The sequence below is a fragment of the Mustelus asterias genome, chromosome 7 (assembly GCF_964213995.1).
Source record: "Mustelus asterias chromosome 7, sMusAst1.hap1.1, whole genome shotgun sequence".
Lineage (NCBI taxonomy): Eukaryota > Metazoa > Chordata > Chondrichthyes > Carcharhiniformes > Triakidae > Mustelus > Mustelus asterias.
Window position 1 is genome coordinate 121,643,171 of NC_135807.1, and position 17,073 is coordinate 121,660,243.

General features: G+C 39.8%; 1 protein-coding gene and 1 long non-coding RNA gene across 2 annotated transcripts in view; one reads left to right on the plus strand and one right to left on the minus strand.

Annotated features, from left to right (window-relative positions):
• tmx3b (thioredoxin related transmembrane protein 3b) overlaps positions 1-17,073 on the plus strand; it is a 151,437-nt gene that overhangs the window by 114,275 nt on the left and 20,089 nt on the right. The window contains exons 10-11 of the mRNA XM_078216712.1: positions 10,847-10,945; positions 12,999-13,056. Of these exons, the coding sequence (XP_078072838.1) occupies positions 10,847-10,945; positions 12,999-13,056 (157 nt within the window). The remainder of the gene's footprint in view (positions 1-10,846; positions 10,946-12,998; positions 13,057-17,073) is intronic.
• On the minus strand, positions 4,473-16,873 carry LOC144495909 (uncharacterized). Its single transcript, XR_013498355.1, has 3 exons — positions 16,753-16,873; positions 13,736-13,772; positions 4,473-4,961 (listed from the first exon to the last, which is right to left on the minus strand). It is a non-coding gene; the product is annotated as an uncharacterized LOC144495909 (long non-coding RNA).

Here is a 17,073-nt window from a genome sequence, read left to right on the forward strand (position 1 = left end):
CAGTGGCTACCATTCAAAAGTACCTCCTTTATTATAGAACCATACAATGGTTGCAGCACAGACTGATGGCATTCAGCCCTGAGGGTCCATGCTGGAGTCCTATGGGAGCAATTCAGCTAATCCCACTATCCCATCTTTCCCCATAATCCTGCATATTTTTTACCTTCTGATGCTGGTCCAATTTCCTTTTGAAAGCCACAATTCAACTTGCTTCTGCCACACCTGCCACTGACAGTGCTTTAAAAAGGTTTTCACATATTACCTTTGCTGCTTTTGCTAATCAGCTGAATTTTGCATCATTTACTTCTCAAACCCTTTGCCAAAAGGAGCAGTTTCTCTCTATCCCGTCCAAAGTCCTCCTGATTTTCAACACTTCTTTCAAATCCTTCTCAGCCTTCTCAAAGGAGAGCAGCCTCAACTTCTGGAACCTATTCTTGTAACTGAAGGTTCTCAGCCCTGGAACTGTTTTTGTGAATCTTTTCCGCATTTTCTCTTAAGCCTTAACATTCTTCCTAAAGCATGGTGCCCAGGTGCTTTGGGATGTCTTGTGCTTGTGAAAGACACAATATTTATGCAATTCTTTTTCTTTTTAACTTTTTTTTATAGGAGAAGGAAATGTTATGGTGGCAGGAAACCTGTGGATCTTTTCCTTCTGCCCACCATGTGTTCTTCTGACTTTTTTTTAGACTGATTTGTCTGCCGTTCTTTCCTAATCTGTGCCCAAGCTTGTCTCTCTTCATTTTCCCTTTTCCATCCAGTTTCTCCTCTTTACTCCCCTTCAACTGCTGAAAGCACCGATTTCTTTAAATGGTGAGATGGGGGAATTAATAATGGGAAATGTCAGAGGCCTTGAATAAGTATTTCATATCCATCTTCGCAGTAGAAGACACAAAAAGCATCCCAAGAATAGCAGAAAATCAAGAGGCAATAGGGAGGGTGAAACTATTACTAGAGAAAACGTAATAGGAAAACTAATGGCTGATGAGTCTGGATCCCGATAGCCCTGGACCTGATGGCCTATATCCTAGAGTTTTGAAAGAAGTGGCTGCAGAAATAGTGAATGCATTAGTTGTAATCTTCTAGAATTCCCTAGTTTCTGGAAAGGTCCCAGCAAATGTAACACGTATGTTCAAGAAAGGAGAGAAACAAAACGCAGGAAACTATAGGCCAATTAGCTCTGTCATAGGGAAATTGCTAGAATCTATTATTAAAGAAGTAGTAGCAGTACTTTTAGAAATTCATACAATCGGGGAGGGTCAACAAGGGGGGGTGGGGGGGCAGAGACACAGACTGAACAAGAAATCCCACCAACGCAAAAGCCGTTTGGGGACTCCCGTTGGATTCTCGCCACCACCAGCTTTCCCACCCGCAGAGAATCCTGGCCCTAGTGTATTTGGATTTCCAAAAGGCATTCAATAAGGTGCCACATAAAAGGTTAGTACTGAAAGTAAAAGATTATGGTGTTGGAGTTGATATATTAGCATGGATAGAGGATTGGCCAATTAACACGAAACAGGTGTCTAGATCTTCTGCAAAGTGCAAATCGTTGTCAGATTGCCACGCTCCTCGTGCTTTTCTGCACCCTGACTTTACTCCGCAGTTCTGGCCAGGTCTTCCGAGCCTGGCTTCTTCAGAAATGCGAAGCGTGAAATGTGCTGAAGTCTGAAGTAAAAACTAATAAAAGATTAAATGACACAAGACAATTATTGGGGTAAGTATAATTGTTATTAAGTATGTAAGTGAAAACAATTGTTTAAAACCATATTTGAGGCAGTTATGGAGGGAAAATTAGGGATGAAAGTTTTTTTGAAGGAACATTTTGAATGATTCAGTTGGTTCAATAACAAACTCATTATATTGAATATTGGAATTAACAATTTCAATTATATATGACTGCACCAGGAAGTTCAGCTTGTGAAAAGAAAGAATTACTCTATATATAAATTTTAAAATACCACTGGGATATTTATTAACTAAGAAAACATGGCAAACTATAAATACATAATTATTCCTGAAAAATGACATCGGAGCCCCAACTAATTAATCCACAAAACAATGGGGTACAAGTTCCAATCTGCGGTGTTGAACTCTGCTATGAGCTGCATGAATGAGATAGAGAATCTGGTGAACTGGTGCGACGACAATAAGCTCTCCCTCAATGTCAACAAAATGAAGGAGGTTGTCATCGACTTCAGGAAGCTTTGTGGAGAACATGCCCCTGTCTACATCAACGGGGACGAAATGGTCGAAAGCTTCAAGGTTTTAGCTGTCCAGATCACCAACAATCTGTCCTGGTCCCCCCACGCTGACATTATAGTTAAGAAAGCCACCAAAGCCTTTACTTTCTCAGAAGACGAAGGAAATTTGGCATGTCAGCTAAGACTGTCACCAGCTTTTACAGATGCACCATAGAAAGCATTCTTTCTGGCTGTACAACAGCTTGGTGTGGCTCCTGCTTGGCTTCTGCTCTGCCTAAGTCCACAAGAAACTACAAAAGGTTGTGAATGTAGCCCAATCCATCTCACAAAGCAGCCTCCCATCCATTGACTCTGTCTACACTTCCTGCTGCCTCAGCAAAGCAGCCAGCATAATTAAGGACCCCACGCACCCCACGACATTCTCTGTTCCACCTTCTTCCATCTGGAAAAAGATACAAAAGTCTGAGGTCACGTACCAACTGACTGAAGAACAGCTTCTTCCCTGCTGCCATCAAACTTTTGAATGGACCTACCTCGCATTAAGTTGATCTTTCTCTGCACCTTAGCTATGACTGTAACACTACATTCTGCACTCTCCTTTCCTTCTCTATGAATGGTATGCTTTGTCTGTAGAGCACGCAAGAAACAATATTTTTCCCTGTATGCTAATACATGTGACAATAATAAATCAAAGAAGTGGAGAGCAACAAAAGTCATCTGACCAATGTGTGCCTGCTAGCAACTGGCAAGGAATAATAATAATAGTTGTGTCCTAGGAGCAGGCCAGTCGTTATATTTTCCGAAGAAAATGATAATCTGTTAATTTTAAAGTAAATAGGCTTTTCATATAACAGCTACAGAATCCAATTAAGAAAGCAGTAAATAAAGACACTGCTGTACGAATGCGAATCCCTACAGCCAGCCAGATCTTAAAGATACAGACAATGTGGGTGGAGGGAGCATTAAGCACAGGTTAAAGAGCTTGCCTCCTGGACTTGCAGGCTGTCCTATCTGAAGACAATACACATCTCTTTAACCTGTGCTTAATGCTCCCTCCACCCACATTGTCTGTATCTTTAAGATCTGGCTGGCTGTAGGGATTCGCATTCGTACAGCAGTGTCTTTATTTACTGCTTTCTTAATTGGATTCGCATTCGAATCAGTATTCTGTAACTTGATGTTGTGTCTCTGTGCACTGTTTGAGAGCACATTTCCACTCCATCTGACAAAGGAGCAGCGCTCCGAAAGCTAGTGGGTTTTGCTACCAAATAAACCTGTTGGACTTTAACCTGGTGTTGTTAAAACTCTTACAAGAATGTTGCCAGGGCTAGAAAAGTGCAGCAATGAGAAGAGATTGGATAGATTGGGGTTATTTTCCTTGGAACGAAAAAGGCTGAGGGGGATTTGATAGAGGTATACAAAATTATGAGGGAAAGAGTTAGAGTGGACATGATAAAATTGTTTCCGTTGATGGGGAATTCTAGAACCCAGGGGCATAGATTCAAGATAAGTGACAGTAGGTGTAGAGGGGGATATAAGGAATAACTTAGACGTGAAGAGTGGTGGGTGTCTGGAATTCACTGCCTGTGTTGGTGGTGGAGGCTAAGACCCTAAACGTTTTCTAGAAGTATCTGGATCTGCACCTTAAGTGCTACAGGACTATGGGCCAGGTACAGGAAGGTGGGATTAGAAAGGGCACCTGGGTGCCATCGGGCTGGCATGGACAAGATGGGCCGAAAGGCCTCCTCCTGTGCTGCAACTTTCTATGGTTAAATGAGAACACGTACCCTGACTTCTTCAGTCACCTTCTGCCTACAAACTACAGGTTATTAGTTACTTGCCAGTAACTTGATCCTGCGGAGCTGAGCATGTGCCCCTTCTGAGCGCAGTAATTATTGGTAAATCTTCCCCATCAATAGATTGACAGAAAGAAGCCTAATCTCTCCATTAACATGGTTGACTGTCGTCTGAAATGGCCAAGCAAGCGCACAGTTATATTAAAACACTACTAGTGGATTGAGAAAAAGACTGACCCACCATCTTGGAGCAGCTAGGAATGCGCAGTAATTGCCCATATCTGAGGAATTAATAAATATAAATAAACATTTAAAACATTGTATTGATTAAAAGTAAAGTGCAAGCGTGGGTAGAAGTTGACTGGAGCTATTTCTTTCAAATTTGTGATCATTTTAGATTTATTGAGTGATTTGCCCTAAAGATCGCTGCCAGTAAAACAATATGATAATCAGTCCTGATAAACACATAACAGTTGAATAGTTTGAGATTGATAATATATTTTAAATATAATCAGAGTACAATAGAGATTGACAGATGACCTTTTTGCCAAATACAAACCATTGCTACTTCATTAATAGAATTGCCTTGTCTTTCAGTAATTGCTCAATGTCTCCATTCCACGTTGTTCTGGAAGGCAGTTGATAACCTCGTGACAGTGCATCCAACACGAGTCCTATTACGAAGGGTGTCCAGTAGTCACAGTTTTTCAATGAAGACGAACGACGCAAGACTTTCAAAACAAACTGAATGCTGTCATTTGTATTTGAAAGTATAGCTTGTGTCTGTTTTATCTGAGTATTATCAAAGAAAGGTTTCTCAGACCAGTATTGGAGCAGAATGAGGTTTTGGGAAGTTGCCTGAACCACGAACATGGAACTTTCTGCATCGTTTTCAAGAACCTTAATAGAAAGGTGGTCTGCATTGAGAGGTTGAGCCATGATGTCAATTGATGGAGATACCTGTAGGCTAAAAGAGCAACTGTCAGTAAAAGTGGGAAGGGAAATATTTTTTGTTAATTAAGTTCTTTGCTTGACCTGCTCTACAGATGAATTCAAATTGGTGACTGAGCATAAAGAAGTAGCTTTGAATTGGATCATTTCTAGATTGCTGTCATAGTTGACTAAAAAGTTAGGTTTTGTCAATTCACCAGCTGTACTATTTTTTTCATGCAGTATTGTTGTAGAAGTGTGCTGTACTGTTTACAGTTGATCTATTGGGCCAAACCTGATGATGATTGCCAATAATTTGATTTGCCCCTCAGATTTTAAAAAATGCCTACAAAGTTGCTTATGGAATTGCTCAAAGTGCAAATTGATAACTGTGCAGTGAGGGAACAGAGCATTTGGGACCTGAGTGAATAGAACAACCAGCAGAGTTGGTTGCCTCAACTAATGAGATTTGAATATTGGAAAATGAACCTGAAGGGTGAAGTAAAAGGGCTAAATTCAATTTCTAATCAAGTGCAGGAAGAAAGGTAAAGAAGGAAAGCAAGATTGGATTAAGAGATACAGAAAGATTGCTGGAGTTGCGGATAGTGATGAACATTGTCAGAGAATACAGCAGGATATAGATAGGCTGGAAAATTGGGCGGAGAAATGGCAGATGGAATTTAATCCAGATAAATGCGAAATGATGCATTTTGGTAGATCTAATGCGGGGGGGGGAGCTATACAATAAATGGCAGAACCATCAGGAGTATAGACACACAGAAGGATCTGGGTGTACAAGTCCACAGATCCTTAAAGGTGGCAGCACAGGTGGAAAAGGTGGTGAAGAAGGCATATGGCATGCTTGCCTTTATTGGACGGGGCATAGAGTATAAAAGTTGGCATATGATGTTGCAGTTATATAGAATGTTGGTGAGGCCACATTTGGAATACTGCGTCCAGGTCGCCGCACTACCAGAAGGACGTGGAGGCTTTGGAGAGAGTGCAGAAAAGGTTTACCAGGATGTTACCTGGTATGGAGGGTATTAGCTATGAGGTGAGATTGAGTAAACTAGGGTTGTTCTCCCTGGAAAGACGGAGGTTGAGGGGCGACCTAATAGAAGTTTATAAAATTATGAAGGGCATAGATAGGGTGAACAGTTGGAAGCTTTTTCCCAGGTCAGAAATGACAAACACAAGGGGTCACAAGTTCAAGGTAAGGGGGGCAAGGTTCAATACAGATATGCGGGGAACGTATTTTACACAGAGGGTGGTGGGGGCCTGGAATGCACTACCAAGCAAGGTGGTTGAGGCAGACACGGGAGGATCATTTAAGACTTATCTAGATAGCCACATGAACAGACTGGGTATAGAGGGATACAAACGGATGGTCTAGTTAGGAACACGTGATCGGTGCAGGCTTGGAGGGCAAAAGGGCCTGTTCCTGTGCTGTATTCTTTGTTTCTTTGTAAAAAAAAAAGACATTTGACAATTTTTTTAAAAATCTCCCAAAATAACCCATAAACTCAAGGAAGGTAATACCTACCATGTTATCGTGGGTGTATTTAAGTTTGTAATGCCTGATGTTTATGTATATTAAGGCATAAATAATAGCCAAAGCTATTAGTCTCTAATTTTTTTCAGCAAAAGCAATTTGTGATGAAAAGTGTTAAGATGTGCATAAAAATATAAGAATTTCAATTGTTTTCAGTTATGGTGATTAATTTTTCAAAATATGTTTAATATCAATTGACTTAAAATGTGTTGTAACTAAACATGAAGGTACAGCTTGAGTAGAAGTATTTCAACAACCAGATTTCTAGCCAACTTATCAGTATCCTGTTTTTAACAAATAAAGAGGAAAACCATATTTAATGTTAAAATATTAATTTCTTAGTTGTTTTGATGAAGCAAACAATGTTCCTTTAATGTTTTGTCCCCTTTTCACTATTTTGTGTCTGAATAATGCATTATCCATAACTTAATCTGCCCCTAAACTTTGGAGGTAAGAAAGACTGTTTGAACTATCTTAGTTTACAATGTCACTCTTCTGTTCCATTCTCCCTCACTGTTAATTGCAACACTCAATGATCATCACCACACCATCATCACAAATAACTGCTATAGTTATGACCATGATGCATTTCCCCTTCTCATCTTCCTAGACCTTCCTGTAACTTTTGAAATAGTCAACCACATGCATCTTCCTCCTGACTTGTGACTCCACTCTTGCCTATCAGATTGTATCAGAGCATCTCCAGAAGTTACTTCTCTTCCTTTCTGACAACATTCCCTCTGCTGCACTCCAAGGACCTAGCCTTGGTCTCCTTTTCAGTGTACAACCCCATGGCAACATTATCCATTTCTGCTTGAATGCTAATGACAACCATCGCTATCTTTCCCAAATCTTTCATTACCTCTGTGCCCTTAAAATATTTAACCAATATCCAGTCTTGGATGAGTTCCAATATCTTTATTTAAATATTGAGAAGACAGTATCTTCAGCCATTGCTACAAATTCCATGCCCTTGGCATTGATTCACTCCCCTTCCCAGCTACTATCTCATGTTGAACCAGTCTGTCTGCAATCTACATTTGACCTCAAGCTCAACTTCTGAAATCATATTCACTCTCCTGAAGGCAACCTATTTTCATAGCATCACCTGTCTTTCCCCATCTGCAGTGCAAATGCTCAGCCATTTCTTTTGTCATTTATAAACTTAGCCAGAAGAACATTAGAATCGCCAGCCAAACACTTGTGTGCTGTTAACTTGAGTCCGTCCAGATCTTTGCCTGTGTCCAATCCTGCATCATTATCCAACTCGCCCATTACTCGTGTCCTTGCTGACCTATATTGGTTGCCAATCGTCCAACAATTAAAATTCACATCCCAGTTATTTATTTTCATGATCTCCCCCCCCTCCCCGCCCCCAAGCAACTGGTAGTTTTTTTTTAAAGTATAAAACTATATTAAAAAAGTATCTACTTCCCTACCTGGTAGCTGGCTGATTTTGAGCTGCCGTACCTAACTTAAGAATTGCTAACTCATCTAGAGAATTTTTAACTTGATTCTAGCAAGTTAAGTAAAACCCCTACTTCCTTATTAATAATACTGCGTGTGCGATTAGCACTGGAGTGAATGGGCACATTGTTGTGAGGTGTAGATACAGGCAGCTCCAGAAAATGACTTCCTTCTGCCAATAGGCTATCATAACGTTCTCTATTGGCTCGAGTACATGCTCATGTAAAATATTGTGAGCTTTGCAAATTTCAATTTGCATACTCTAACATAGATAATGCAGTCTTTGAATAATTCATCAGTACACCTTATCTCTCTATCATTGAACAGTTGGATTGGGAAATGATGACATATTACCTATATGTGCCAGGTAGATGAGCAAAATTCAAATTGATCTTTAGAAACAGGAGTAACTTTAGAATAACCCTTGAGCCTGTTTGCACCATTCAGTGAGATGTTGGCCGATGTGTATCCTAACTCCATTCACCCACCTTGCTTCATGTATTTCTTAATGCTCTTGGGCTAGCTAAAAACTATTGATCTCAGATTTGATATTATTTGAGCCTCGATCTACTGTTTTTAGTGGGAGAGTTCCACACTTCTGCCATGTAGAAGTGTTTCCTAACATCTCTTCTCAGTGATGTGGAGATGCCGGCGTTGGACTTGGGTGGGAACAGTTGGAAGTCTCTCAACATCAGGTTAAAGTCCAACAGGTTTATTTGGAGCCACGAGCTTTCGGAGTGCTGCTCCTTGACTCACCTGAGGAAGGAGCAGTGCTCCGAAAGCTCATGATTACAAATAAACCTGTTGGACTTTAACCTGGTGCTGTGAGACTTCTTATTCTCTTCTCAGTGGCCAGGGTCTGATTTTAGAGCTTTGTCCCCTTGTTCAAGACTTTCCTACCAGCAGAGACAGTTTCTTTCTATCTGTCTTATTTCTTTGAAAATTCTTAAAACATTAAAAAGAACCCTTAACCTTCATATTCCAAAGATTACAACCCTAGTTTATGATCTAATCTTTAAAGCCGTGGTAGCATGCTGCCAAATCTGCACTGCGTTCCTTGCAGGGCTAATGTATCCTTTCAGAGGTGCAATGTAGAGAACTGTACACAATGCCCCAGATGTTATCTAGTCAGGGCTTCGTACAGCTGGAGCAAAACTTGCTCCTGTTTGTTATTGTGTCGGAAGGAAAGTCACTGGAAATTAGTCCGAGGTGAAGCCTGCTACTGATATGTGGCAGCAGGATCTGATTTTATAAACTGATAGTTCGTTTGTTCAGTTATTGGCCAGTTCACCCAGGGTTTTGTTTCACAGTCAGTTGGATGTCTTGAGGATTTCTGCCCGCTTTATATGGCAAAGAGTCATCTACATCTATCAAGAACAGACATTTTATGCTTCCTTTAATTTTATTTTCATTTGAGTGGATATGGAAAGGATATTGAGAGTACCTGAACGTAGTTAAGCTGTATCTCATGCACATGCTCCTTAGTGGCTTCCGATCTTGGAGCCCTTGTAGCTGTTTCGAAAAACTGCAAATGTTTAACCATGAAATGACAAAGCAATGTGCTGGAAATGTATATCTAATCAGTCAACATTCGACAAGTGAAAGATAAGTCAGTGTTTCTGGTGTAAACTGCATCCAAGTTTTTGGCACTTACGAACAGTTTGCTACCCAATATTCCAATGTGTTTTCTGTTCGTTTTCCCACTGGACATTTGTTTGGCTTCGAGATAAGAGTTCTACAGCTGTCCAACCTTTATGCAAAATATTAGGGCAGAATTTTCCATTGTGCTCAGTATGAAGGATTGCTGGGGTGCAGCACGTAGAAGAAAATTGAACTAATGGAGCTTACCCAGTTTGATCATTTAAACTGTTAGCCAGAAATTCGGCTAGGCTCACCCTTGCCTAAGTAGCCATTTCTTAATTTGTGATCAAGTTGGTGTATTTGATATTGAAATATCACAGATGCATCTAATCATCTCTTCACCTGAACATCCACAATATATATTTCTTCTACCTTTTGGCTAAGATCAAGCACCAGATCAAGCCCAAGATGAGGTGCAGTGCCTTATCTTGTCAGCTTGGATCTTATTTGTCTCTCTTGTGGAGACCATGAATTGGATTCAATTGAAATTTGAATTTGGATTTTGGAGCAAGCAAGAAATAGATTTGGGTTTGTCCGGTCCATTCTGAGCATTGGCTTTGTAACTTTAAGGATGGAGTAAAAAAAAAAATTTTTAAATCCACAATATGTATTTCCAGCATGCCTCACTAACTAACATTCAGTTAGTTGTAACACTGATTTATTTCTTCCTTCTCCCTAGTCTGGGGAACTGAGGCTAAATGGAGCACTGCTGTTGCTACCCTAGCTGAGGTTAGTACAGACTGCAGATGGAACCAAGGCCTCCTTAGTCTATAAAGTATTTAGCAGTGCATTTACCAACTGAGCTATCAGGGACTTAAGGAACACTGTTTCTGGAGAATTACAGATTTGAAATGCAGGTATAGGGAAAATGTGGACTTCTCAGAAAGCCTTACTTGGGATCTCATGGGAGTTAGTTGGAACCGATGACAAAGCAGATAATATTTGGTCCAGGGAAGAAACAATTGTGATGGGGCCAAATGACCTTTCTCTTTGCATGCTTTCTTATGTTCTATTCACTCATCCAACCCTTCCACAGGCCACCACCTTCCTCAACCCCCCAACAAGTTGACCAACAAGTGGGACGATAATAATACCTCAGTTGTGTGCAAATGCTGAATATCTTTAACAGAGTGAGGAATTAATGTTTAACGTTTCTTTAGTGAAAAATTTAGTTTTTTTAAAATGGTGTGTTGAGTTTATGTTTAAGTTCATTGACAAAATTGACTATATCTGTTCTTAAACTTTTCTTCCCCCCCCCTCAGAATACGAAGATGGTGATCTGTCCTCATGGGTGACCAAAGAAAGATTTTTAGGCTATGTTTACATTGATGGTTTCACTTTATATGAACTTGCAGAGACAGGTGCGTTACAGTTTCATTTTTGCATCTTTTGTGAATACTTTTTGTCTTAAAATGGCATATTTCTTTATAATTTGGAATAGTTCTTAAATAAATTTGAAGAGTTTTTATATTTGATTTGCCAAAGGTTTACATCCTCATGCTGTAAGTTCCTGGCTTTATCTAAATTTATTGGCGGATTTAGCAAGTGAAAGGCGAGTTGAATGTTCACAGAAAAATGGCAACTTGTCTACGGCACTGAACCAGAAGGAAAATGGAACATTGACCTAAAGGGCTCAACATTATAGAAATGGCAGGTTTGTTGACAAAATCTAATGGGTGGCAGAAATCAAATTTTAAAATGGAGATTTACAATATACCGTAAATGGAAATGACACTTCATTGAGCTTTTAAGGTCCTCTGCTCCGGGAAACAGCTGCACTGGTTTAATGAGAAATTGTTCCATGCTATCTCACCTCCAGAAGAAGGGAAGAAAGTTAAAGGAAAAGATCCACAAACTCAAATGTGGATGAAATTTTATTTTTGAGAACTGCTCCTGAATTTGATTGTAAACTAAAAATACTTGCAATTTGGCAGGATGATTTTCTTGAGTGTCTCTAAGTCATGAATTATGTGCTGAATTAATTGCAATGCCGGGTTTACATTACAGTGCATGTTCCATTTACCTCATATGCATTCTTGCCCTCAGAGTAATATTCCCAATTAATGCTTAGTTCAGAATTTAGAGTTGTCTTGCCCACCAGTGTTGTTTGGGCGGCACGGTAGCACAGTGGTTAGCACTGCTGCTTCACAGCTCCAGGGTCCCAGGTTCGATTCCCGGCTTGGGTCACTGTCTGTGTGGAGTTTGCACATTCTCCTCGTGTCTGCGTGGGTTTCCTCCCACAGTCCAAAGATGTGCGGGTGAGGTTGATTGGCCATGCTAAAATTGCCCCTTAGTGTCCTGAGATGCGTAAGTTAGAGGGATTAGTGGGTAAAATATGTAGGGATATGGGGATAGGACCTGGGTGGGATTGTGGTCGGTGCAGACTCGATGGGCCGAATGGCCTCTTTCTGTACTGTAGGGTTTCTATGATTCTTTCTATGATTTAAAGAGACCTGCAGGATTCTATGAATGCATGAACACTACTCTCTCAATGTGAGCTGTTTTATCTGTTTTATGACGTTTACTGCTGTGTCAGAAATAATTTTACAGTAATTGTGAAAATCTTGCACTCTCTGGTCAAACTACCTCAATATATCAAACACTTCAAAAATTAAGATACTATAGGACATTGTATTGGTTGACAAATGTCAAATGCGCATCATATTTTAAAGTTCTTTAAATTCACTTGTCACATTAGCTTAAAATTGCAGCTAAATAGCAAGATATTTCCAAAAAAATAAAGAAATAGAAAGTCGGGGCGGCACGACGGCACAGTGGTTAGCACTGCTGCCTCACAGCATCAGGGACCCGGGTTCAATTCCCAGCTTGGGTCCCTGTCTGTGTGGAGTTTGCACATTCTCCCCGTGTCTGCTTAGGTTTCCTCCAGGTGCTCTGGTTTCCTCCCACAGTCCAAAGATGTGCAGGTTAGGTGAATTGGTCATGATAAATTCTCCCTCAGTGTACCCAAACAGGCACCACCGGACTGTGGCGACTAGGGGATTTTCACAGTAACTTCATTGCAGTGTTAATGTAAGCTTTACTTGTAACAAGTAAATAAACTTCAATGAAAGGTGGAAAAGTAGGTGTAAAAATGCAGAAAATAAAAAAGTTGGTGTGTAACATATTAAACAAATGGAAAGCAAAAGCGAGGTGGGAGAAACACCCAATGCCATTAATAAGCCACTAGGAAATCTGACTTAACTACTTGTGTTCGTATGTTAGCCATAAAGATTTATTATTTCTGACTTTTTTGTCTGATACTGTACCAGTTCAAAAACACTTGGTGCTCACATTAAGAGAGTAGTGTTCATGCATTCTTTAATTTGAACTGATTTGGGAGAAAGACCATTCTTTGCAAATTTTTATGCTTAACGGAATCTTTCATTTCTTCTCATGTCTGCTTTACCTCTTCAGGAAAACTGGTGGTGGTTGCAGTTATTGACAGCACAAATTCATCCGAAGAGCATTCTAGGTGAGACAGTGTTCTTAGTAGACTTGCTGGCCCTCTAGAATTGCCCGAGAAATTCCAGGAATTGTCAATTTAATCTACTGGACACACACAAGCAACCTGGGAGAAAGGTCATGTGGCATTTAAGAGAGAAATGTTTTTCATTTTCTTTCACCACTTTGATTTATTAGCTGTAAAGGTATTGGAGATAGGGGTGGTGGTGGATGTGGGGGGCGAGAGAGAGAAATATGTCATCTTATGGGGTAAGGTGGCAAGAGGCATGTGATGAAACCTTAAGCAATATGTTCAACCAGTGTTGACGGCCATAATGTACCTCAACAGTACAAGTTCAGCTAAATATTGCTCAGTATCTGGCATTGTACTCCCAAAACCTGACACTTCTCCAATTTTTTGTCGTGCTGGAACAAAGTAAATATTTAACACACGCTGTGTACTTTTCAAGCCAATCTTCTGTTATCTTCTTTACTGTACTATGATGGCAGTGGTCAGGAAACTGGAGACCGGGTTGAGACTTGTTTTTTAAGCCCTAATATAAATGACCCTGCTTCCTCAATGCAAACTTTTTATTACAAATTTAATATTAACTATTCCTTTGTGAGAACTATAGGAAAATAGTATGAAGCACTCTCTTCTACACCCACTCCCCATCCCTGACCCACCCACACCCTCCAATGATACTTACAGTGGCACTGTCATTCCATAATGTTGCTGCCAGTATCCTGTGGAAGTCAAAATAAAGATATAGGGTTGAGGGAATTCTTAAAAGCAAAAGATCTGCTTAATTGATGATTATTGGTGTCAAATATAATGAGGAATTGAGCAATGGCATGCTATTTTGAAGGATTGAACCAATGCACTTCAGTCAACATATCTGTCTTCAGTTCTTCAATATAGTATTTGTAGGTCTTTCGATTAGTCCCAATAAACTAGGTGCATCTAAACATACCTCACACTCAGCATGAATGCAGGATAGTCAACTACATTTCTAAGGAAAAAAACCTAAATATTCTAATTAAGTGACAAATTTTCTTTGCATAAATTTGACATTATCCCAAATAATTCCACTTCCAGTTGGCTGTTCTACTGAATTGTTGTGTTTTTCTCGCACATAAATATTGGCGATGTACATAAAATACTGTTCATATATAAAATATTTATTTGCACATTAAAGTTATTGTCCCATAGTTTGTTCAAAAAATCCAGCACAAATTTGAATTGACAATTTAACATTGCTTTCTTCCCATGCTTGTGTTCCTCAATAAGAAGTCTCACAACACCAGGTTAAAGTCCAACAGGTTTATTTGGTAGCAAATACCATAAGCTTTCGGAGCACTGCTCCTTCGTCAGATGGAGTGGAAATGTGCTCTCAAACAGTGCAAACAGACAAAATCAAGTTGCAGAATACTGATTAGAATGCGAATCCTACAGCCAGCCAGGTCTTAAAGGTACAGACAATGTGGGTGGAGGGAACATTAAACATCTGACGAAGGAGCAGTGCTCCGAAAGCTTATGGTATTTGCTACCAAATAAACCTGTTGGACTTTAACCTGGTGTTGTGAGACTTCTTACTGTGTTCACCCCAGTCCAACGTCGGCATCTCCACATCATGTGTTCCTCAATAACAGGCAAGCCAAGATGGAAGGAAGGAAAATTAGAGGGATATCTGTGTTTTTGTATTTTTAAAAAAATTCAACTTAGGAAACTTTCATTATTGGATTTTTATCAACCTCATGAATTTGTATTCACTTCTTAATGTTCTGGTCCCAACGTGTGTGAAACATAGCCCTTGCAAATAGATTCCATATAAATATTATGCAGGTACTCTCTCAGCTTTGAAATGCTACGTCCCACAAAGGACCTTTTTATATAAGGTCAGCATGAATGCTGAGTGATCTGTACACTTGCCCCAGTTTTACTACCTGCTGTACTTCGCTTTATTTTGAACACTGTAAGCCTGAACAAATTCTGTCTGAAACTATATTTGGAGTATTCCAAAGATAGAGTTTACTGCCCTTCAAACAGATGAAATAAAGATTATAGTTATCAAGTCTTGGGGCAGTGTATTTCTTCGTTTTTATGATTTTGTCATTGGTCAGAAAAGTTCTTGCCCATTTCAGCCCTCAATAACCAGGTATCTTATAGGCAATGTAAGGAAATCTTTGTGGGTTCCTGCCCTATAAACTCTGAGATAGGTTCCTTTGATTCTGCTAGTTGCAAAAATTGCTTTCTACCAGGATGTAAACTCATCACTTTCATTGAAGAGTGATAACTAATATGCCAAAACGGAATATCATCATTAGATGCTCTTAGATCATGCATATAAATTTAGTGCGTTCTTGTAGCTGCCTCAGTGGTGCATCTCAACTGCAAGCTCAGAACAAGATGTGTCAGAACAAACTTTTATATTTTTATTTTATCTTTGTAAGCAAGTATTGTCACATAATCATGCACAAGTCACGTGGAATATAGTATTACAATTTCAAGTGAGAGAATATATTCAGAAGTTCAATTTACTCCAGATTTACTGCAAAAGACCTGTGTAAAGATTTTGGGGAGTGCATGTTTATTGGTGTAATAGGATGTTCTGTTGAGTTGAGTATGCATGGACCTCATTTTACATGAAGAGCTCCAAATAAGCATAGAAAAGGACGTAACTGGCTACAAGTATACGTGATGTGGAGATGCCGGCGTTGGACTGGGGTAAGCACAGTAAGCAGTCTCACAACACCAGGTTAAAGTCCAACAGGTTTATTTGGTAGCAAATACCATAAGCTTTCGGAGCAATATACGTCCCAGAGATTAAACCATTATCAGCCAGTATCTCCCATTGTTCTAATGTATTATGTACTAAAAAAACCTACAAAATAAGAAATGGAGTGGGAGTAAGCTGTTCAACCCATCGAGAATGCTCTACCATTCAGTAAAGTTGTGTTTGTTCTTCTATCTCAGTTCCACCTTCCTACACTATTGAGGAATTAATGATTAGCTTGTCAATTTATCATGCAGGTGGTTTGGATCAGCTGTATCAGTACTCTGATCAGCTCTTACACATGCATAAGAGAAATATATCCTTTTGATTTATGATTGTTTAACTAATTCTGTTCACTTTTATTAAACAAATTGTGAATTGTCTCGATTTACCACATTTTGTATCTCTCATCAACACCCTCTCTGAACTCAACTTGCCTGAAAAGTGTAACGTTTGCCTTTCCTTTCCCACTAAACGGCTGACTGCTCATCTTCCCTTCTTGGCCCTTATGCTAACTGATACTGTAAATACTTTACTCACCTCTGGTTCTGTCCCTTTGACTTTCAAAATCACTGTCATCATCTGTCCTAAAAGAAATCCCAACCAGTGACTCATCTCTCCTTGCAAACTACCATCCCATATTCAACCTCCTTTTCCTCTCCAATGATCATGAACATGTTGCTTCTGTTTGCTGCATGTTCCTGTTGGAATCTCTCCAGTCAGTTTTCTGTCTAGACCACAATGCCAAAGCCACAAATGACATCCTTTGACAGTAACTATGATATATTATCCCTCCTTGTCTTTGCAAACTTTGACATAGCTTGAAGACACCATCCTCCTCTCCAGTCGCCCAGCTCAGCTGGCTGTTCTCACTTGGTTCCACTCCTACCTATCCAATTGTAGCCAGAATATCAATAGAAAAGACATCTCTTCCCACTATACATCATTACCTCCACAGTCCATGGGTTGATCACAGATCCTCTCTTTTCCTCCACGTTTGGATCCTTCCCTTGGCAACATTATCTGCAGACATGAGGTCAACGTCCACATGACACCCGAGTGGAATACCCCGTCACCTTCTTCAGTCCCTACACTGCCTCTTTAATGCCAGATTGTGTGTCCAATATCCTAATCTTGAGAGAAACAAAATTTCTTCACTTAAATCATAATCCTAACCACATCTCCACTTCCCCATTTTCTACCCAGACATCAATTCCATCCATTTCCATTGCTACTGACTCAGGCTAACCCAGACTTCTTGCAACTTCAAT